The sequence below is a fragment of the Colletotrichum karsti genome, assembly GCF_011947395.1.
Source record: "Colletotrichum karsti strain CkLH20 chromosome Unknown Scaffold65, whole genome shotgun sequence".
NCBI lineage: Eukaryota > Fungi > Ascomycota > Sordariomycetes > Glomerellales > Glomerellaceae > Colletotrichum > Colletotrichum karsti.
Window position 1 is genome coordinate 224,769 of NW_024065965.1, and position 23,343 is coordinate 248,111.

Consider the following 23,343-nt stretch of genomic DNA (forward strand, 5'->3'; position numbering starts at 1 on the left):
TGCCCAATAAATAGTGCGTGGCAACCACCCCGCGAGAGGGGAGGGACGGGACTTCTTGTTGGTGGACTGCCCAAGACTAGGTCCACTGTCTGCTTGAACTTGGCCATCTTCAACTTAGTGGGCAGAGACGCATGGCATGGCATTGCTACTATTGAATCCTTCGACATGAAGCAAACATATTTGCCAAACCACCTTATCGAGTGACGTGTCCCGATAGGCTCTTTGTTATTCAGGGTCCAACAGAGGGTATTGAGTTGAGTGCACATTCAATATCTGGCCTAGCGGTGAGGAGCTCTATCCCCTGTATTTTGGCATAAGCCTGGAGTTTTGACGTTGATCCGCAACGTGCTAACTGAAAATGGAAAACAGAAGCAAACATTGTCCAGGTTTCTGACGGGGCTAACATCGTCACCCCATGACTTGACAACTTGCCAAATCTCTTTCAAATATCAACAGGTCTGTCGCACAATAAGAAAAAAAAGGCACAAAAGCAATGGATGAGTCCCATGTATATGCATCATTGATGTGCGATGCGACCAACGAGTTTTACGGACATGAACATTCAATCCGTCATCGACGGCAACACCAACTTTGATATTGACTGAGTTGTTGGTACGACGTGAGTGCGAACCCTGTAAAACCATTGGTTGGAGTCAAACGACAGTTAGTTATCGTGTCGTCGATATCACGTTCCACAAGGCTCGGCTAAGATTGGGAGCAGATTCAACCGCTTAACCGTGTCTAATCTAGCAGAGGGCTCGGGATAACCAACCACGGTTCTCCAGGATGATCAGACCCGTGAAAGCGTCTGGATGAGTTACCAACGACTCTCTAGGTATCACGTCTTTGTGATGATCTTATCAGCAGGTTTGTTTGTTGGGGACATGGATTCAAGCGGCGAAGGCGTGCATTGATGACAGGCGATACGTCCAAGGCCAACCAACACGAGGCCGTTGCGGCTGCCCCTCCCACAATCGTCATTTGGCTGATGCTGGCCTAGACATGATAGAAGAAGTGCAGTTGGAAGCGCTGCTGACGTTGAGCAAATGTTGATAGAAATGACCAACAGCATGAAGATTCGTGGTCAGCGCGGCCGACGATATAAAGCTACGACAGGATAGCCAGCTATAAGAAAGAACCCGCAAATAGTCTTAGCAAGCACATTGACTGTTTAAACCCTTTGGGAAGCGTGAAACTCAGATAGGTGTAACTTGTATTGGAAAACCCATGAGGAACTGAGTATGCCCCGATCAATGTTGTTGATGGCGGTTCGCCGCCATTCAAACACTCGCAACACTTAACCTTTCTTAATGCAAAGTGATCAGGGGTCATAGAAGACTGCTTCTTTAGTTTATTTCTGTGTTAGAGTGATATTGGGCGTGGCTAATGATTACCCCTCATTATTTGCACCTGGTTGACTTGGAAAATACTCTCTTGATGGTTAATCCTGTCATGGCTTCTATACTATGAACTTGGACTGACCATTTTATTCAGTATGGATGTATCGTTCTCTATATCTTGCTAAACGTTCATTGCGACTCCTTGCGGGTGCGGCGAATTTAACAGAATACCCCATTTTCTCACTGTGAATGGAATTGTTTGTTGGCCGAAGACGGACAGAAACTCCAGTTCATCAATCATCATTCCAACGTCAATATTCAGTCTTGAACATCCGCACCTATTGCAGATCACAGTTGGGTCGACTAGGATGATGTCAAGCATTTTGTCAGGGCGTCAAGTGATGTGGCTCGATCCTGCTCCCGGCATCTTAGAAAAATAAGGAAAACAAATACTCAGGCCCAACAATCGGGAACGCTAACCTGATTTGAGATTCTGAACGCCATGATGCAGCCTCGGCCCGGGAACACCGCTGAGACATTCCATTTAACTGGATACGTCCAGCGTCCTCGATTCATCTCGTCATGCATGCCTCATTTTGAGGGGCAGACTAACCCCAGCCGTCAAATACTGGCCTGCAAAGAAGTTAACGATCTAAGTCATAACTAACTCCATCCGCAAAGAATCCATAAAGAGTAGACACTGTGGCTGGTGAGTTCGGTTGCTCAAGGCACGCGGATGGATGGCTGAGAATGCCGAAAACGGCAAAGTTTAGTCGGTGAATTCGAGCTAGAAGCCACAACTTGGATCGGCATGAGGGATCTAACAAATGTACTGACGATCTATTATAAGAATCAAATTGTCCGCGAACGGAAGGCGCTAAGAAATAGTCTGCTTCTATGCAGGAACGATAAATAAATTTTCGAATCCTGCGCTGCCGTGCAACCAACACCTTGAAAACCACAACATATCTCAAAGGTCGACCCAACCGAACAATTGAAATCTCGCGAAACCTTACGAAAACATGATGAAGACATCTTGTATTGGGCTGCTTTTCCTTGCAGGAATTGCTGCAGCCGTGGTATCACCAGACTCGAGCTGCGGAGGCTCCAAAGGGTACACATGCGCAGGGTCACAATGTTGTAGCCAGTACAACTGGTGGTAAGTTTCAGGCTCATTCAAAAGGCATGTTATTTGAACTATCAATGGAGGCTAACCTATCTCAGTGGAACAACTGATGGACATTGCGGAGCAGGTTGCCAGTCGAAGTTCGGCAAATGCACGACGGCTTCGAGTGGCAATGGCGGCAATAGCGGCAGTAAGATCAGTCCCGATGGCACTTGTGGAGGCACAAACGGATACACCTGTACTGGAAGTACTTTCGGCAACTGTTGCAGTCAGTGGGGATATTGCGGTAACACGGATGACCATTGTCTCAACGCATGCCAGTCGAAGTTTGGAGATTGCAGTTCCATCACCAACGGAGGAAAGTCGGTCAGCACGGATGGATCTTGTGGCGGATCCAAAGGCTTCACCTGTCAAGGAAGCAGTTACGGCGACTGCTGCAGTCAATGGGGATACTGCGGCTCAACCAGCGACCACTGCGGCACTGGCTGTCAGTCTTCCCTAGGAACTTGTTCTGCTTCGGGCGGAAATGCCCCTGCGAGTACTTCAGCTGCGTCGAAACCTGCTACCACGGGCGTCAAGACGAGCCCTGACAACAGCTGCGGTGGCTCCAACGGATACACTTGTACATCTGGGTTGTGCTGGTGAGTTCATATCATTCTTCCTCCCTTTGGAGTACTGCCCAACTAACTAGCTTTCAGCTCGAAGAACGGATACTGCGGTAATACAAGCGACTTTTGCGGGTTTGGGTGTCAGTCTTCCTTCTCGCCTGGAACTTGCACGGCCTGTCCTGGATCAGCATGCTCCGGTACGATATCAGCCAACCCTGCGTGCTCTGCAGACAATGGCAAGTGCTGGACACTCAACTCAAAGAAGTTCCAAGTCACATGTGGCAGACTGGCTTCGGGAGACTACATCGGTTATGTCGACGCCACCAGCTTCGGCGACTGCATTTCCAAGTGTGCCGCAAACGCAGCCTGCGTTGCTGCTTCTTTCTACCAGGGAAGTAGCACGAGCTGTAGTCTGCTCAGCAGTTACCAAGGTCCCGCGTCTGGCAACTCTGCAGGTGGTCAACAGAACCACGCATACGTCCGTAGCCCCAGCTGTGGTTAAAGCTGCTTGTCGAGCTGTCACAAATTTGCGCAGTGGAAAATGCACTTCCTGTATGTTAGGTTAAAGTTTCTTGGTGGTTAAAGATCTGTACTTTTATCATCGAATGTTGGAATCCTTAACATATTTAATTCTCGTGCGACGTTTTATTTCGAAGCCACAGGGGAACATGACAGTCATAGTCTAAGGGCTGGAATCTGCTTGCTGCGCGATCAGGTCGTTGAAACATTCGGTCAACAATAAGTGTAGAATTGGACTATGGAACGAAATTTCGGCTTGAAAGGAAAGTATTGTTTCCATCATCTGGGACATTCGCAGTTTTGTCTGATAATAAACACTGCCAGAAGTCCCAATCCATACCCAGGGCACTATCAGAGATAGCGCCATGTGTCTCGAACGAAATCTCAATCATCTCCTGCGGGATGTTGTGACCCCAGATTTCAGGTTCTGAGTGCCGGTTTGGGTCCTGAATTTGGCTTGATGACAGACTGATAGGGGTACTAGGGGTAAAGCCACCTAGATCCATCGCCTCGGCAGCCTTATTCTGCGAATCGTGAGATCTTTCTCGCAACAGCTTTCCGATACACGGAGGTTCCGCTGGTGGTTGTAGTCCTAGTTTCTTCGCGTTGTCCAATGACCTGTTCCAAGACTTGCAAGTCAGATTTCCAAGTGCGCGGTAAAGAACGCGGCTGTTGTTGGAGATGAATGATGGGTGGTGTTCGTAGACTTGATTTATAACATCCCAAGCAGCATGAGTTAGCTGACTTGTCGCGCAACTGGGAAGAGTTCCGACCATCAAAACGAAGGTTTCGTAGGGAAAGAAGTTGGAGACGTGCCAGAGGAAGCCTTTCAGTGATTTTGTCGTATGTGCCATGATGTCGTACTGAATAATTTCCAAGCTATTCTTGAGGATCATCTCCAGCTTTTCTGGGTCCAGATCTCGGTTTTCACTGCGGCGGTGCATCGGATGGCAAGTTGATATCCTAAACTGACAGATCGACGAACGGGCCATACCAAGTGCGAGACGATTCAGAGGGATATCCGTGTCGATGTTTCTCAGATACTTGTGTTCGATGTAGTTTTCGATTTCATCAATGGCCTTGAGAAAACCGGGGTGTCCGTCGTGTGATCCGGAGTAGCCAGGGAGGACTTTTTGTTGCCTCATCCAAAGTCCGATCTCAATTCTAATCGAGCAAAATGCCATTTCGGTCGTGATTGGTGATGGCGGAGGGGGCAATCCCATGGCAGGCACAAGATCGCCATCGTTTACATTCACCGGCTGGTTCGTGTCACCGAGAAGATACAGCGTGTGGTTCCTGGATGCGCCCGTAACCTGGGCGGCACGGCCATCCAGAATGATGATCTGCCACCACACTCTTCGCCGCATCTCTGCTTCGAATGGGGATAGGTCCTTCAAAGACCTCTCACGATGCAATCCCATTCTTTGTCCCATGCGGGTAGCAAGACCTGTTAGAAGCCATAGAACGTCGTCATCACACAGGTGACGAAGGGCCAGCTATGGACATTGAGTCAGCTTCCTGTTCAGAAACAGGGAGACAAAACGTGGGTGAAGAAGCCTACCAGATACAGAGTGAAAGCCTGTAGTACTTTAAGGTCTGTGGACCTCAAGAAATCGACCCTGCTCAATGCTGCTTCAGTAGCGTATCGGTACCGAGCTAGATGCTTGTCTCTGGGTTCGTCGAGAAGACTTCGACATTCTTCATCGGACAAAGTCACAACTGCCATGAGGTAGATCGAAAACATGAGGGCCTCTGTTGGCAACGTGGTTGCCGATGAATCTGAAAGCACTCGGAGTATCTCTTCCTGCACGGACGGGCCATGAACAATCTTTGTTAGGGGATGAACATTGCTGAGGTAGATCTGCCAGAGCCTGAATGACTGAATAGCCGAGGGATGCAGCATCTCTGGAAACTGCCCCTGGCTGTAGCCAAAAATGAGGTTGGCATGGGATGGAGGGGCTTTCTCCCGCCGAGGGGTAGGCTCGTGTTTAGAATTTAGGTCTCTTGGTTCCAGCTGGTAAGTTAGATAAGTCAGCTAGCGAAAAGTAGAGTACGAGCAGGGAATAATAAGACTTTACCTCTTCACTGAGACCATCCCATAGCTTGTTACTATTTGATGTCGAAGTTTAGCTTTTGCTCCCGAAGTTTCCATAGTTGGACGGTGAACACCTACTCTTCCACGTATCGCCGCTGGTCGCCACTTGCCACGATATGCCCGCTGCTGTTTGGTGAACCTGGCTTTGTGGGCCTAGGACGCCCATGAACCGCCCTAGGTGGTCGAACACAGTCTTTGCCGGTTTTGATGCAGTAAGCACATGGGGTTTGCCCGTTGCATCTGATCTTGCGGCTCTGGCAGGGAGCACAGGAGTGCCCTCTGGTGATTTTCAAGTCGGTCATGCTGCCAGAGTGAACAACAGGTCTGTCGCGAGATCTGAGGTTGGCGAAGGGTCGTAAGTGCGCAAAATCTGCTGTTTCTGTGTATCTTCGGTGGTCTCGGAAGTTTGTTCGAAAAGTTGTCGGTCTCTTGCAGGGTGGTTGACTTCTCATATGCGTAATTGGGGTTCTGCCGTGACAACTCCGTCTGCGCCGCAGACTCGCGTGCGAATTTCAATCGAGACATGCTGGTCATTTCTAGCAACGTTGGTGGTACGATTGCCGCGTTTGTTTCGCTGTCCGTTTTGTATTGCACGGGACCGCACTGAAGCTGGCGGCGAGCTTCGGTCCCGAAGTACTCCAAGTGACCCGAGCTAACCACTCAGAATCTAGCTCAAGGTCCTCCATTCCTCCATCCATCCTGCATTTGGAATAGCGGATGGATCATACTTACCTACGCGGAGATTATGTAGGTCATTTCTAAGCCATTCTCAGCCACAAACATGTTTTGCGGCCTTCTCTGTGCGCGCTTTTCTTTGCAAGGGCAGCGTCGGGACCGCGGGTGCGGGACCGCTGGAGCGGCCCCACTCTCAAGATCTTGAGATACCGGCGCCGAGAGTCTCGGAGCGGGACTTCCGCGTGGGCATGACTCGGCCTCAATTTCACAGACACTGTCTGTCAATAACCATAATAAAAGAAGCCCACATCGCAAACCATGTTCTGTGACAGTATATACCTCGAAAATCAATTCACCCGATCTTTCCAGACCATTTGCGATTGAACTTGCTATTCTCTACACTTCAAACCCTCAACCCCAAAAAGTATCATGTCAGACATCCGGGAGAAGGAGGAAAGCATCCTCCAAGACCCAGCGAAGACTCCAGATGTGGAGACCGAGGCCACTGGTGAGGATTCCGACGAGTCAAAGTACCCGAAAGGCCTGAAACTCGCGGTCATCATCCTCTCCAACATGATCGCCATGTTCCTCGTCGCCTTGGATCGAACGATCATCACCACTGCAATCCCTCGCATCACAGACGACTTTCGTTCTCTCAACGACGTCAGTTGGTACGCGAGTGCCTATCTGATCACAAGTTGCGCAACTCAACTCCTCTGGGGCCGAATCTTCACCTTCTACTCGACGAAGGCAGTTTACCTCGCTGCTATTTTCCTTTTTGAAGTTGGCTCCCTTATTTGTGGTGCTGCTCCAAACTCAGTCGCTTTCATTCTCGGTCGCGCCATCGCCGGCATGGGCTCGGCCGGCATATATTCAGGTTCGACTATTTTGATCACGAGCGTCACTCCGCTATCCAAACGTGCTGGCTACGTCGGCATGATGGGTGCCGTCTTTGGCATTGCATCGGTCATCGCACCTTTGATCGGTGGCGCATTTACTGATCGCGCAACTTGGAGGTGGTGCTTTTATATCAAGTAAGTCAAGACCCTTCGAGTTTAAATCCTCTCGATGTCCAGTTCACTGACGCGTTCAACAGTCTTCCTGTCGGTGGAGTTGCGGTCGTCGCCCTTATTGTGCTATTTCCACAACTGGGCCAGAAGAAATCCACACCGATCAAACAACAAATCAAACAACTCGACCCATTGGGCAGTCTTGTATTTCTGCCAGGTGTCATTTGCCTCATTTTGGCTTTACAATGGGGTGGTGAGAAATACTCTTGGAGTAATGGTCGAATTATCGCCCTCCTTGTTCTGTCTGGCGTTCTGCTCATTGCCTTCGTCGGCATCCAGATTTGGCAACGCGAAAATGCCACAGTTCCTCCGCGACTCTTCAAAGTCCGCAACGTTTGGCTGGGCACCATTTTTGCGTTCTGCCTGGGCGCCGTTCTCATCGTCTTCTTGGTAGCCCTACCGATATGGTTCCAGGGTATCAAAGGCACTGATGCTGTCACGTCCGGAATCAATATCCTTCCTCTGGTCCTCTCCCTCGTGGTGGGAGCCATCGTATCTGGCGGCATGATCAACGGAGTCGGCTGGTTCAACCCAGTCTTCTTTTCATCCGTAGTGTTCATGTCAGTCGGAGCGGGGCTCATTTCTACCTTTGGTGTTGACACGCCTACCCACACTTGGATCGGATACCAAATCATCCTTGGCCTCGGGATCGGCCAAGGCATGCAACTCGCAAGCTTGGGGGCACAAGCCTCATTGGAACAGATCGATGTTCCAACCGGCGTCTCCCTCATGTTCTTTGCTCAATCGCTTGGCGGCGCAGTGCTCGTGTGCGTCGGACAGGCTGCATTTAACGACTCTCTGCGCTCCCGACTCAGCAATTTTGATGGCCTCGATGTCGTCCACATTATTGGTCAAGGAGTCACAGGGCTGAGGATGGTAGTTCCTGCCGATCTTCTGCAGTCTGTTCTGACTCAGTACAATGCGGCACTACGAAGCTACTTCTATGTCGGGCTGGCAGCTGCTTGCTTTGCCATCGTGCCGTCTGTGTGCATGGAATGGAAGAGTCTGAAGGGCAAGAAGATGCATTAGCGTTCATACTTTTCCGGGATAAACATGATACTTAGAAAGCATATCGGCATGTATGATCTAGTGCTACATTGAGGTGGAATTTAGGAACTTGTATAATGATTAGTAGCTGGTTTTGGACGAACTCTTCTTGCATCATAGATATCTTCATTTTTGCAAATACTCCAAAACACAAGTTGATCCCGCAGACAGGGAAATAATTGCATCTCAGCCAAGCATCTTGAATCTATGGATCCTACTTGATTCCTATTCCAGCGTCATTAGACCCTTCTCCGCCTCGGCGGAACGAAGCAGCCACTTTATCCCACTTTCGATAGTTCCCAACAGCCCCTCCCCCACCCTTCACACATGTGTGAGCCACCACTGCCCTCCACTCAAGCCAGTCCAAGATATTGAACTGATAACCTTGACTTGCAATTTCCACTTACGGCCCTCTCCACTTACGAAGGGTGAACCCACTTAGTCTACAACTCATCATGGAGATATAAGTGGTTGCCTGTCGCGACAGCACGACTCACTCTGACTCCTGAACAACAACCTGCTTTATAAGCCTCTGCCATTAAACACGTAATCACCAGTGAGTTGATACAATTGTACTAAGAAAACGTATGAGTTGGCGCTGATAACATCCTAGTGCCTTCTGAAGTTGAAGATATCACCGCCGTTCTTCACGCATACGGCGCAGCCCTGAAGAGCAGAAATGTGGAAGAGGCTGTCGCCCTGTACACAGCCGATGGCGTCATTATGCCACCGCATTTCACAGCCGCCGCTGGCACTAAGGCGCTCCAAGAGTCCTACACCCGCATCTTCGCGTCGATACAGCTTGTAATCACCTTTGACATTGACGAGGTTGTCGTCATGTCTCCTGAGTGGGCGTTCGCACGGACAACGGCAGCAGGCACCAAGACTATGCTGGCGACACAGGAGTCAGAGGAACACGCCAACCAGGAGCTCTTCATTATGAAGAAGGAGGACGGTAGTTGGAAGATTGCGAGATATGCCTTCTCGACTATGAAACCTCTTGTCCAGAACGGCATTCGAAGAAGTTGATTAAGCGTCGAGATAGACAATATGCAAAAGAGTTGTAGACGTGTTAATTTGCACTTCCATCCAAGTTTAATTCACGATGCCCTTGATGGTGGATTCAGTCTGTGATGTTGTACTTTATGTTTGGCCCGCAGATCTTGTTGAGAACGTGGCTTCGTTTTAAGACTTTGCACACTGTACTCAACACGCCCGTTGGCTGATTGCGGTCAGTAGTATTTTGTGTCGAAGAGAATGGCTTTAGGCTGTATTCTATCAAAGTTCCCAACTCGAGACTCTGCGGACCAACTGGGTATCCCGCAATAGAAACAGAAGGACTCTACTTTCACGTAGAATCAACTTCAGGTCTTGCTATCCACCTCAAAGGATGTAATCTGCGAGACGGCCAATGTACTGTTGCTAGTCACAGTCAATGTATGACGCTAGATTCCTGCACCTGGCCCGGTAAAAACGCTGGCCCGATGTCACCTTCGCACGTTTTCCATGATTATATTATCCCGCAGGCTTGTACGGATACGTGAGTGAGTGACATGCCGCCAAGCTGGATGTCTTCTGAGGCCATTTACAAAAGCATATAAATGATTGGAGGAATTTCACATTTTTTTCATCCAGCCATGGGTGTATCTCTTACAGCATGTGGCACGGTAAGCAGGCTGAGATAAACACGCGAAGAAAACGCCTTTGCGTCCTTCTACTAACACTTCAGCTATCCTCATGTGGAGCGCGATTTAGCCAATTCCACGCTTGCCAAGCCTCTCCTTCTCCTTTCTGGTGCGATATGTCAACGACCCTGCACAAATGCGATGCTGTGCCACAACGTGCGGATGCAGGTGTCATTGGTCGAGATTCGGCAAACACCATAGGCCGTCCATCACACCAAAGTTACCTGCGGTCTTCAAGCCCACGCAGACTAGAACGGGAGTCGACTTTTGTTCAATGCGAAGGACTGGCACTCTCATAAGTGATGAAAGAAGTCCACAGTCATGTGTATTAGGACGAGCACTGATTGCTATCACGTCTGAATGGATCTTTGGGCCATTTGTCCATCGTACTATTTCTTGGCGCGTTACACTGACCCTTGATTGTGTGGGACGGCAACTGATCACTCTATCTACTTTGCATGGCTGCTGAACGTTCAAATGCATCTACAACGACGTCAGGTCAAGCTCTACCCCGCAAGATCACCAGCCACTTCAACAAACACCAACATCTCTCCGCAAGCCAAGATTCTCGTTTCCGGGGAATTCCCACCTGTCTCCTCTTTTACACGGCGATTGTGGGCACTTGGGTCTTGAATCCGGGACCACGCCGCCAGGCCGAGATGAGCTGTGCCAGTCTTGTACTTGAACAGCTAATTGGAGTTTAGGGTTCGGATATCACGCCAAGCATTTGCCAAGGGAACTACATGCTCATCCTCAAGTCCTGATTCACGGAAACTCGAATTTCAATTGTCCGTTGCATGTTTCTAGTTCTTTTTCTTGGGCAGCTTGCACCAACACCAATTATGATGGTGATCGGAGCTTTGTTAGCTACGTAATCAGGGAATGACATAGCTCTGAGAGCTTCATGGACGTCGAAAGTCACTTTGGGAGGTTTTGGCAGCCGCAGATATAAAAGGTGATGGGTTTCCAGACGATAGCAACTGTCGAAGATCCGGCAGTACTGCGGATTTCTGGTCAATTGGTCCTTTAATAGTTTGGGAGAATATCATATCACTCCACCAATCTTTCCAGCACGCCACATAACATCATCCAAACAACCATGAAGATCGCCGGCTCATCTATCTTCTTCCTCCTGCCTGCATTGGCCCAAACGGCTGTCATTGAGCGGCGCCAGACTGGCGATGGACCAGGAGGTTCAGCCGATAGCACCCAAGGAGACTTGGGTGAACGGCCTCCTCCTCGCTTCCCCTTCCCAGTGACGAAGTTCCCCGTTGCTACGGAGACAGTTGTGCTTGAGCAGGCCATGTACGTCATGCCTGGTCAAGTCTTCGACGGAGGAATGAAACGTTACGAGCGCGTTGAGGGTAGCTGCAATGAGCAAGCTGGTATGTTTGAACCAAGGAACAAGGGCTCTTCCTTCGCCATCATAGAACTGACAGATCATTCTTTGTTCAGAGGGCACCGACGCAGACGCAGTCTTCAATCTTCTTTCAGGCTCCACCATCCGGAACGTCATCATCGGCCAGCATCAGGCTGAGGGCATCCATGCTCTTGGAGATGCATGGGTTGAGAACGGTACGACAGCTATCCTTTGAACACGAATGAAATGCTGACTTAATCGCGAAGTCTGGTGGGAAGATGTTTGTGAGGACGCCCTCACCGCTAAGGGCCTCAACACTCAACTTCGAGTCATTGGAGGTGGCGCCCGTAACGCAACAGACAAGGTAATCAAGTTTGGCGGCTCCAATTTCTCAGGCTACCTGGTTTTCATATGCAATTCACATGCTGACGCAGCAGCAGATCTTCCAAGACAACTCTTTGGGTGGCAAGTACAACATCACGGGCTTCTACGCCGAGAACTTCGGAGTAAGTTGTTATCGGGCCGATCCGTCATGATCATACTTGCTGAACAACATGCAGACCTTCTACCAATCATGCGGGAACTGTCTCAACCAGGCAAAGAGAAATGCGACCATTCAGAACGTGGTCGCTGTAAACGGCATCAGAATGGGCATTGTGCGTTTCAATTTGCCCTTTTCAGGAACACTAGATCCTTCTTGCTAACCACTCCATCTTCATCGCAGATTAACCCCAACTACGGAGACGAATTCCGGCTCAAGAACTCCCAACTGCAAGACCTTGACGTTATTGTCGACAAGGAGATCGGAAACAACGTTCAAACCGTGCCCTACACAATTGGAAACGGACCGGACCTGAAGTACGCTCTGTACAATGAGACAAGGGACGCAATCACCGAGTTTGAGGGCGAGGTGCTGAACACCTATGAGCCTGAGGAGCCGTACGAATGGCTTGAGACTTACTGGCCTGATGGATTCAACTGATCATGAAGGAATGTGGTAGTGTCAAATGGCAGCTTAGATCAATCATCGTAATGCATTATGTTTAATGAGCCACGATTCTGAATGCATGTAAACCTTTCGTCGATTGTTTTGCCGTGATGAATGATCCGGGGATAGCTCCGGAGTCCGATAACCTCCACTCTCCCACTCTGCCGTGTTTCACGGCCCCACCCGGGACGGCTCCGAGAAACACAAGTCACGTTTAGGACAAACAGCAACAAGAGCCTGGACTGCAGAGGACGCCGGTCGCATAAGTTTAAGGTAAAGAATTCGTTTTCGTGATGTTTCCTTCTTTGAAAACCTGGAAGCGACTGGAGCTTAGAATACCTAATCTGGCGGCGATGTTCATGTCAGCGGCCGGGTTATCAATAGGACGTCCGGCGCCAATATGGGGAGTGCAGGGTAGTGTTCAAATGCTACGATGAAGAATTCATTGCGTGAAGAGCATTTGTATGCTTAGCCTCCCTTCGTTGCGAAATGTTGCTCCTCGCTGTCGCATAATGTCTCGCTACTGCCATTTTCCCAAGCCATTGCGAAATTGGCGCAGGAGTTCAATTGTAATCAATCAAAGACGTGAAATCCGGAGACATTGTTCCACAATATTTGCAATGGTTGGACTCGCTTAGCAGCGGGGGATATAAGTAAGACCAACCCAGCCACACAAAGAAGCAAACAGCCAGGCGCAACGGGAAACATCGCGCAGCACGAAGCGCAGGAAACGTACGGCTGTGATGGTATGTTTCCGGATACCTGCGTGCAGCAAACCTGGAAAAAGGGCCGTTTGAGCTACCCGAAATAAACGTCCATCAGCATCGTGACTAGCAAGGCGAAAGGAAACGTTCCATGCCGTAACACTCGTTGCAAACGGGGCTGACATCATTGTCAGAATTCCAACCGATGCCACTTCTTGGAATGTGAGCATTGCTCTTGGGCTAAACTATCGGTCTCTGCCGGCTGGGCTCGTATTCGAAGATCACAGCGCGACGGCTTCTAGAGGTCAAAGATTCTTTGCAAATCAGTCCCGCATCGAGACATGATACATAGTGTCTTCATTTGAGATCGGAAACAGACGTCCATCTAGCTCGTACCAGCGACTTGGCGATGTCCCCCTGCAAACCCCCTCAGACATGACATGGCCCGCACCCTCGTGACATCGTTCTAAGGGATCACTCATCTACCATTGCATCCCACTTTCCAATCTTCCCCTCCTTGACGTCTCCCAGCCCCCGGTCTTGATGCCACGCCTTCGGTTTTCGGGTTCTTGACACCAGACATCATACACCAGACCAGATCGCAAGTACGGAAAGGGCCACTTTGCGTGCGAAGGGGTGCTCCTCGATGGAGAAAAGTCGATCATGAGCTCGCCTAACGCCTTCATCGCCAATGGCACCTGTTACTATGCGGCGAACGAGAAGGTCGACGACTGGCTACCTTGCGGTAATGCCGCTCTTGGTGATAAGAGCTGCTGCCAGAGAGGCGACATGTGTCTTTCCAGTCACGCCTGCTATAACCCGCGATTTGGAATCACGTATCAAGCGGGTTGCAGCGACCCAGACTACAAAGACGCAAACTGTCCTGACAAGGGTGCGCTGAGCGGTAAGTTGATCTACTTGGAACCGATCCAACGTGCATAGTTGACAGTTTTACATCACAGATCATCCCTGGACCGGCCTCGTCTACTGCAACGGAACATCAGAACAGTGGGTTGCCTGCGAGCAATCGAGAAAACCGAAAACTCTCACCTCGGCGGACGCTTGCTGGTGCCCACAAGCATCACGAACAGTCGCATTCACCGATTCCTCGATTCTCGAAAACATAGTACAATTACCCACCGCTCTCGGGGGCAGCGTCATCTGGCAACCCGGCCATGTCCCGATTCCGACACAACCGAACACTACGCCAACCGAATCGTCCTCGGTCCTTACTCCCACTACTACTCCTTCAACCTCTGTTCCAAGTCCGACCGAGACCGGCAAGGCTGCTGGAACCGATTACACAAGTATGACTTCAGGGGCGAAGGTTGGCATTGGCGTCGGTGTCGGAGCTGGGTGCATGGTCCTTCTTGCTGTCTTGATATACCTATTTTTCGCCCGGCGGAAACTGCAGAAGAGCGATAGGGCTGAGCTTGAGAACACAAAGTTTGGAGGAGGTCAGGGCTGGGGACGCACCCCGATGACTCCAGCCGGCACAACAATTTCAGAACTGGAACCGACCAACGCGTATCAGTGGTCTACGAGAACGGAGCTCGACGCAACTCCGCGAGGATCTACAGCGGAAGAACCTGATGGATCTGGCAACAAGATGCACGAACGACCTCATTCAAGCCCTCTTGGGAAGTCACTGAGCGTAAGCAAGTCGGGTAAGGGAAAACATGAGAGATCACCAATCCCAATAGCAGAGTTACCAGGATGAGCGCAGGTTTTGCATTGCATGAGGGAGGTCTAGTAGGTTTGTGACAAATTGAACGGAGTCAAAACATTGAAGCTGTAGATATGTAGGTTTATAAAATCGAATACGTCTTCTATCCTTATTTCAGCCAAATGTGGTCTAACCCAGCGCCTCTTACATACTGAGCTTAAGGGGAACGAACCATCAAGTTGTATCATGATCGACCAGACTTTTACCTAAAGATGTTTGTTTACGGATACTCTCAGCTCTGTTGATAACGCCGAGCTGAAAATCTGTCGCGGCCAAGGCATTCATTTTCATTGCAACATTCCGCACCCCGCTCGGCAGTTGACAATCCTCGGCAGAAAGGTCATCAACAAACCGTCTCAGTCTCAGCCTGTAGACCAAATCATCCAATAACCGGACCATTCGAGGTATGTTAAACATGACGGATCAGACCTTACAGTCTTCTGGCCTTTTGAAAGTACTCGAGCAGCGTCCATTTAAAGCCTCTGCTGAAGCAGTGCCTAGAGTCAGAAGCATACTCCTTTGCCTAGCCACTTCAGTTATTCGTTGCTTTTCAGTCATGTCACCTGATCCTTATACTAACTCTGACTTCTGGGAGTCCTTCGAGCAGCCGCATCTCCCGGCGATCCAACTTACTGAGAAACACACTGATGGGTTGGAGAGCTCTTTTCCAAAACAAGCCTCAGTGGGTGCAAGGAAGGATACCGATACAGCTCCCCGGAAGGATAACGATGCAGCTTCCAAGAGGATCATAATCTGCTGCGACGGCACGTGGCAGTCGTCTGCGACTGGCAAGAAGAACATACCCTCCAACGTCACGCGCCTAGCCCGCTCAATTTCTCGAACTGGGCGAGACGAGAAAGGCAATCTTTTCCAACAGGTCGTATACTACAGTTCAGGTATCGGTACTGGCGACCTAACGCTGCTCGAGAAGGCCAGAGAAGGTGGTTTCGGTGTTGGTCTCAACGGAGATGTCGTCGATGCCTACAACTTCATCGTCAACAATTACTCACCAGGGGATAAGATCCTCTGCTTTGGTTTCTCTCGCGGGGCATACACAGCTCGTTCGGTTGCAGGTCTTGTAACTGACATCGGCATCATTCGCCCCAAAGATATGCAAGACTTTCCTGATCTTTTCGACGTATACCGTCACAGCGACGAAAGCCATAACTTTCGGCAATCGAAGGAGTACCGAGAGTGGGTCACGGGAGTCCGGGCGAAAGACGGCGACCCCGGAAAGTACGTGATCGATGGAGAGAACTGGATCAAGGTTCCCCATAGAAAGCCTCGAGAGGAATCCAGGTTCATCGAAGCCATCGGAGTTTTTGACACCGTTGGAAGCCTGGGTATTCCAAATGCGACCATGTCGCAATGGAGTCTCAGCCTTGTTCGACGGTTTGCACCCATCTTGGGTATCGACGATGGCGGTTTCCACAACCTCTCTCTGAGTCCATGTAAGTTATGCAGCTCAACTCTGCCACCGTAGCCAACGCAACGATTGATATGCTAATCGGGCGACAGTCACCAGAAACGCGTTTCATGCACTTGCTCTGGATGAGCACCGTAAACCCTTTTCCCCGACCCTCTGGCACTATCCTCCAAAGGAGCAACGAGATCCACCGGCGCGCAAAGACAAGAAGACCACCGAAAAGCTCGCAGACGAGTTCCGTTCCCTTCAGCACAAACCATGCACCAGTGAAGAGCAACTTTCCGACGCATGGGCTGATTACATTGGCGAGGCTATGTACGAGGCGATGAAGCAACCTGACCCGAAACTGCTCCAAGTCTGGTTTCCCGGGTATCACATCAACGTCGGCGGTGGAAACCCGAATATTCTTGACGGGGGACAAACGGATTTTGAACGTAAGTAATCAAATCAAGCAAGTGACAGATTTGGCGCTGAAACGAGCAGAAATCTCACTCATCTCCTTCGCATGGATGTGTGAGCAAGTAAGACCATACCTGCAACTCGACGATAACGCAGATGAACTAGAACAAACCAAGTCATCGCTAGCCGATCGTGAGGTCGAACAACGTAAGAAGCTGATCGAAGACTCGAGAGCTGCTAAGAACTATGGTTCTTACAGAGTCATGGAGCCTATTTGGAGAGCATTGGATGTGACTGGGCTCTACGAGGCTTCCTGGAAGACGCTGCCAGAGGCTGCCGACGACGAGTGGGCACTGGGCCCTATCGAAGACAGTTTCAGTGGGTTGATGAGGATGGCGCACTCGAAATACCGAACTCCGGGAGAATACAAGAAGGACGATGTCGGAAATGATGTCGGTGAAACAAACGAGCAGATTCATCCATCTGTTCACTTCCGAATTGCCGGCCACCCCACTTACCTTCCGCCTTCTCTTGAAGGGTTTTTGAGATCGAAAAAGAAAACCACCGGCGATAAGTCGCTCACCAAGAGATATGAGTATGAGTGGAGGAAAGGAAAAGTGGTCATCCCGGAGTATACGATTGACCCTTCTCACAATATCACACGTCGCCTAGCAGAACATTTCATGGGTGGCAAGGGGTTTGTTGAGCAGCTCTTGGCAGTGCATGAGGATAAGCTTCAGTATAGCCCTGGTCATCTTCAAGATTGATTGTCTCCTTGCGCCAGTGGTTGTTGGAATCAATTTTGTAGTTGAGCACCAACACGTAATAGATAAGTAGTGTGGAATTTGCATTCTTTCTCAATATGAGACTCAATCATGGATTTACATCTATCTGACTCAAGTTCATGACTTCCACGTAGTACTACTTGCATCTTTCTTCTACAAATACGTCAAGCAATGAGCCTCGGGAAAGCGGGCTTTGCTCTTCACTTTGCACCTAACGTAGAATTTCTCTGGTCTGGCTGCGATTTGAGATGACGATGCCTGAATTAATTGACTCGCTATGCTTAAGAAAAATGAAAATTCCAAAAGTACCCCATGCTCCCGCAAGACTTGATATAAAACGTTCAAACGCATCCCACCGTCTGGGTGCAGCTAGCACCTCGCTCGAGACCCTTGCAAGCGTCCTCGTTGGCTTTGGTGGCCTTGGCATCGAAGGTGTCGGTCTTGCCACGTTGGCAGACGTTCACGTTGCCGGTGCAGAAGAGAGTGTTGCCCTGTTGGCAGACAGAGAGGTAGTTGGCGGTCTCGTAGGTAGTAGCAGCGGAAGCCACAGCGGCCATGGCGAGGACAATGATGTTGGAGAACTGCATCTTAGATGATTGGGTTTTTCGATATTTGTCGAGACTGAGAGATGTTTTCTGTTGGAAATGTCTGCTGACGTGGTGATGGCGAGAGTTATTGAGGTGGTTGATGAGGTGGATGATTTGTGGATGTGGCGATAACGTGAAGTCCCAGAGGACACTTCGTTTCTTTTATCATGTTTTCAACCCACGGAGCTATCCTGATCAGCATCAAAAGAGAAGATCATGATTTCCCTGACTCGGGCGGATTCTCAGGTCACGGAGTCGTTGTCGTCTCGAGTAGAATTCCCCTCAGGGGTAATGTGGGCCATTGAGACTCGGCGAGAGACCCCGGCCTGAGCGGTGTCAACTCCCGCGCAGGGCGAAGCGAGAACCTTAAAGACAGCTGAGGTGTGGCATTACTTCATGCGTGTCGAATAGATTAACAAGCATGTTTCACCGTCAATCGATTCTAATTGAAGCCAATTAATCACCACGTTCGCCAATAACATCAACGTAGCCTCTTTTCAAAATAGAGTTACGCGGACTTCCAAGAACTACTCTTCGGCTATGTCGGCAGACCATCAAAGCTCAGTTTGACTGGAATAGTACATGAGACTGAGCATACGCCGCAGAAATGCAACCCTTTTGAGCATGTTCTCACGTAAGTGAGGTTGTAACGACCATGACTGGTACGATTAAACTCAAGGCTTCAAGAATTTGACGAGGTCTTGCGATCACTGGCGTGTTGACTCACTCATGAAAGTTCCAAGGCAATATTCTCTTCAACTAATAGTGACCACAGAATGAGAGGAGGCACCTATATGTCAAGAACCTATCTGAGTACGGGTTTATGTTTGGTCATAAGTAAGACTTTTCAGATCAGATGAAGCAGCAAGAGACTATGTCAGGCAGACTTCAACGGCCCCGGGAATCGAGTTCATCTGGAAAGATACTCAATTCAATCTGAAACTAGTGGACGGCTTGAACCTTGACAAGTATTTAGTCAAACACCTTCTTCCACACCCACAGACTCCTGCTGTTGGTATACTGCTTAAATCCTTCAATGCCCCATTCCATACCCATGCCACTCTCCTTGTGTCCTCCAAAGGGCACCTTAGGTGAAGTATCGAAGTGGGAGTTGATCCAGACACTGCCGGCGCTCAAGTTTCGGCCCAGTCGTTCCGCGCGCTCCAAGTCCTTGCTCCAGACCGATGCGCCGAGACCCGTCTCAAGAGCATTCGCACGATCAATAACATCATCTTCGGACGACCATTTGAGCAGTGGAACGATAGGGCCAAATGGCTCTTCCTTGACAATGCGTGAGTCTTCGGGCGGGTTGTCGATGATCACCGGCTCCACGAAGTACCCCTTGGAGGTTTCGCGGACGGAACCCTCTAAGGCGGTCTTCCAACCACACTTGTCGATTTGAGCATACATGTCTTTGACGAGCTCAAATCTGATACAAATTGTAAGTCTCGAATGCAAAGGCTGGACGTATCTCAAGATGAGCACTTACTGCATGCTGTTTTGAAGTGGTCCAACGACAACGTCAGGCTCGAAACCACCACCGGTCTTGATGTTGTTCTTCGTGAACTCAACCATGGCGTCGCGGAATTGGTCGTAGATCTTTTCGTGGACGTAAAGACGTTTGACAAGCATACAGATCTGACCTGAGTTAAGGAACGCCATGGTCGCGATCTTGGGCAAGCATTTCGCAATGTCAACATCTTCACAGACGATAGCAGCATCGTTGCCGCCGAGTTCGAGAAGATATCTCTTGAGAGTCTTTGCGCAACTCTCTGCCACCTTCTTCCCGGTTTGGATCGATCCTGTGAACGCAATCATGTCGATCCCCGGATGGGCCGTCATCCATGGTCCCAGGTTGTCGTCGCCGCTGAGAACTTGAAACACGCCTGGTGGGAAAACAGACATGGCTATCTCACCCAGCTTGAGGTCGCAGTACGGGGTGTATGGCGACGGCTTCATGATGATGGTATTGCCCGTCATCAGCGCAGGCCCGACTTTACCCAGACCCAGTAGAATGGGCCAGTTCCACGGAACAATGGCACCACACACGCCAAGAGGAGGGAACGTGGCGTAGATGGTTTTCTCATCGTCGTCTTCGAGAACTTCGTCTTTCACTTCCATGGTGGCAAAAGCTCGCAACCAAGTCAGAGTCATGGTCACCTCCACGTTCGAAAGGCCCACAGGCTTTCCCTGCTCCATTGTCTGCAGCTTTTCGATGCTCCCGCGTTCCTTTTCGATGGCATCGGCATACGCGAGCAGCAGCTTGGACCTCTCCTCATGGGTCGTTTTACTCCATTTTTTGAACGCCTCGCGGCCGTGCTTCACAGCATCGTCAAGTTGTTCCTTCGTGGCCACGGGGACCTCATAGAGAGATTCCTCAGTCGCGGGGTCAACGGTATGCCGAGTCACATCAGTAGGGGCAAACTGCCCGTTGATGATGTTACCCGGGTAGGTCTGAGGATTTTCTCATTAGCAGGTGCCATCAGACGAACGAACTTCACATCTTACTGTGATGTCAATTGCCGACGCCATTCTTGCGAGCGAAAGTTCCAAAGAATATGAAGAATTGAATAGGACAAGATAAGGAATTCTACGGTCCCAGTCTGCGAAGCAGCACTACTTATAACCATATGGTGCTCGAATCTTATAACTTATCATGGCCCTCCTCTTCGCCCTACCCCGCAAGCTCTCCACACTCCAGTCTGTACTGAAGCTCCGTATCACTGCAGAACTACGTCTTCTGTGCCTCGATATCTACTCGCCATGCAGCACATGATTGGACAATTCTCAGATAAGGTGCTTTCCATTGGTGGAGGAGCCCAGCAGTTGATGCAGTCTCACATAAGACGAACTTAGAGGATGCCGATCCTTACCAGACTTTGCATCAGGAGCACTGTTGAGCGACAGGAAAGGATAAGAAACTGGCAGACATCAAATACTTCTCTTGGGCTGCAGATGTGTCCGATCATCTTGTCATCGCTTGGTTTGGAACACATCAATCTATTCAGTCACTGCCCGATATTGCCATGCGTTCTGGTTGTTATTTATTTCGATTGAGTTCTGCTTGTATGATGAACTATACTTCACTCCGCCAGCTTCATGTTGAATTCCTTCACAAGCACATAGCCACCCAAAGACTTGGTAGCATAGTTGAATACCGCAAATCTGAATGCCATGAAGTATTGCCAGCGGTTGTGCAAGTGCCAGTCGGCTCCGAGCTGCTTGAAGGTCTCTCCGTCGGTGCTGTAAGCGAGCTGAGCGTAATTGTCGTTCGTGCCCTCGGGTAACCCGAATGACGGAGTGACGTCGGCTGTGATACGCAACCAAATATCATGCTCTCCGCTTGCGATGGCCGCCAAGTCCAGGTCTGCATCGTTGGCGGTTGCTGTGACAGTGCCATTGGAGGTTGTCTCGAACCCAGCACTCTCGGGGGCGAGAATGTCCTCAACCAGGAAGAGCTTCAGGGAGTCGCCCTCTTTTTGGAACCCGATGTAAGCCGAGTCGTCCCGGAAGATCGAAGCGCCCGCGATGTCTCCGTCGGACATGCCAGCGAGGTTCAGGCGGAAGGTACCACTGCTCTTCGGCCCCAGGATACGGTGGGTAAGGGTGTTTCGTGCCGCGTAGAGCTCGTCGGTAACTGTCGCCGTGTGAAGAGTAAGACCCTCAGTTCCTAGCTCCCACGCCGTGTTATCGGGGTTATGGTTCCATTCCCACTCGACGTTCAGCTTCTGTCCGTCGAAGCTGTCGCTGAACTCGCCCGCCGGTGTGATGGTCTTGTCGGCGGTCACAGGCAAAGGGTAAGTCTTGGCCCATCCGCCTGCCTCGTCCGTGACAATATGAGGCCAGCCATCTTCATCCCAAGTCAACGGTGCCAATGATGGTATGCGACCAGCTGGATACGCATCCAGGAAGGACATGTAGTACCAGTCGCCTTCAGGCGTGTCGACAATGCCGCCTTGGTGAGGTGTTCCGGAATTCGGGATTGGGGAGGTCATCCGGTCCAGCACCGTCTGGTTCGTGTAAGGGCCCCAGGGGTTGTCAGCCTTCAGCACATGCTGGCCATCAGCTGGCTTGGTCAACCAGATATAGTAGCTATCATTGATATGGTAGAACCTCGCGCCCTCGAGATATCGCGTGGAATCAGACCAAACCACCTGGACCTTATTAGCATGAAGTTTCTTTCATAAACAATCTATGGCATTTACCTCTTTCCGGACAGGCTCCAAGCCATCAGAAGAGAGCTGAACCACACTGATGTTGTACATTCCGTAGGCGATATACATCGTGTCGTCCTTGTCAACCAGGACACCGAGGTCGTAGTAACACTCGTTGATGGGCGGCTGAGCGGTCCACTCTCCAGCCGGGTCGCTGGCCGTGAAGATGTAGGTCTTCCCAGACTGGACACATCCGTACCAGTAGAACAAACCATTGCTCTCGCGATACTGCAGAGAACTGGCCCAAATGCCGCCAACATAGGCCTTACCGCTGCCGTTCAGGTAGTACTTGTCGCCGAAGATCAGCTCCGGGACGGAGTGGCCAATGAACTCCCAGTTGACCAAGTCGTAGCTCTTCAAGACGGGAGCACCGGGAGAATAGTGCATTGTAGAAGCCGTGTAGTAGTACGTGTCGTTGACGCGGATGACCTCGAGGTCGGCCAAATCTTCGTAGATGACCGGGTTTTCGAAGGTACTCTGGGCCACCACAGCAGTGGCAGCCAGCAGCGTCGAAAAAAGCTGGAGCTTCATCTTGAGTCTTTGACCAGGTCACACAGCCTCTTGACGCGCTCTGTGAGGTTCGTGGTAAACGAAATGAATTGGCACATCTCTACGGACTATGCGATTTATATTTTCTCCCAGCCCCCTCACAGAAAGCTGCAAATTTCCATGTTTCCCCATGACCGCATCATCAACCCACCGGCCCTCGCGCGGTGCCAAGTCTCGACTCTTGCGCACAAATGATTGAGCTTTCAGTTCCCGAACCTGGCTGATGATCAGCGTCTGATTGGTGCGCAAATCGTGGGTTGGGGTTGATCTGGGGCGGTTAAAGGTGGAGGCGGGGAACGAGCCAGAACTGGGGATTGTCTCCAGCTTCGTGCGGAGAACTGGGCCGGGCAATGCGATTATCCTCTGGATGGTTAAATTGAATGTCCTGGTCTGACTTCACTGACAGATCCTTTGTATTAATGCATTTTACTGATGGGACG

General features: G+C 50.3%; 6 protein-coding genes across 6 annotated transcripts; 3 read left to right on the top strand and 3 right to left on the bottom strand.

Annotated features, from left to right (window-relative positions):
* Window positions 1-6,792: 6,792 nt before the first annotated feature.
* CkaCkLH20_12815 (major facilitator superfamily transporter) lies at window positions 6,793-8,462 on the top strand (the record flags this gene model as incomplete). Its single annotated transcript, XM_038895527.1, has 2 exons — window positions 6,793-7,397; window positions 7,460-8,462. The coding sequence occupies 2 exons, from the start codon at window positions 6,793-6,795 to the stop codon at window positions 8,460-8,462; spliced, it is 1,608 nt and encodes a 535-aa protein (XP_038739233.1).
* Window positions 8,463-8,807: 345 nt separating this feature from the next.
* On the top strand, window positions 8,808-9,509 carry CkaCkLH20_12816 (uncharacterized protein; the record flags this gene model as incomplete). The annotated part of the gene is made up of 2 exons (XM_038895528.1): window positions 8,808-8,841; window positions 9,094-9,509. The coding sequence occupies 2 exons, from the start codon at window positions 8,808-8,810 to the stop codon at window positions 9,507-9,509; spliced, it is 450 nt and encodes a 149-aa protein (XP_038739234.1).
* A 1,755-nt stretch (window positions 9,510-11,264) lies between these two features.
* Window positions 11,265-17,535, top strand: CkaCkLH20_12817 (peptidoglycan binding domain-containing protein; the record flags this gene model as incomplete). The annotated part of the gene is made up of 11 exons (XM_038895529.1): window positions 11,265-11,550; window positions 11,621-11,740; window positions 11,792-11,889; window positions 11,966-12,031; window positions 12,086-12,181; window positions 12,250-12,464; window positions 13,811-14,121; window positions 14,180-14,871; window positions 15,539-16,394; window positions 16,462-16,803; window positions 16,853-17,535. 11 exons carry the CDS (start codon window positions 11,265-11,267, stop codon window positions 17,533-17,535), a joined length of 3,765 nt encoding a protein of 1,254 aa, XP_038739235.1.
* Window positions 17,536-17,894: 359 nt separating this feature from the next.
* On the bottom strand, window positions 17,895-18,140 carry CkaCkLH20_12818 (uncharacterized protein; the record flags this gene model as incomplete). Its single annotated transcript, XM_038895530.1, has 1 exon — window positions 17,895-18,140. One exon carries the CDS (start codon window positions 18,138-18,140, stop codon window positions 17,895-17,897), a length of 246 nt encoding a protein of 81 aa, XP_038739236.1.
* Window positions 18,141-19,112: 972 nt separating this feature from the next.
* CkaCkLH20_12819 (aldehyde dehydrogenase) lies at window positions 19,113-20,672 on the bottom strand (the record flags this gene model as incomplete). Its single annotated transcript, XM_038895531.1, has 3 exons — window positions 19,113-19,569; window positions 19,630-20,594; window positions 20,637-20,672. The coding sequence occupies 3 exons, from the start codon at window positions 20,670-20,672 to the stop codon at window positions 19,113-19,115; spliced, it is 1,458 nt and encodes a 485-aa protein (XP_038739237.1).
* A 551-nt stretch (window positions 20,673-21,223) lies between these two features.
* CkaCkLH20_12820 (xylosidase glycosyl) lies at window positions 21,224-22,885 on the bottom strand (the record flags this gene model as incomplete). Its single annotated transcript, XM_038895532.1, has 2 exons — window positions 21,224-22,294; window positions 22,346-22,885. 2 exons carry the CDS (start codon window positions 22,883-22,885, stop codon window positions 21,224-21,226), a joined length of 1,611 nt encoding a protein of 536 aa, XP_038739238.1.
* Window positions 22,886-23,343: the final 458 nt, after the last annotated feature.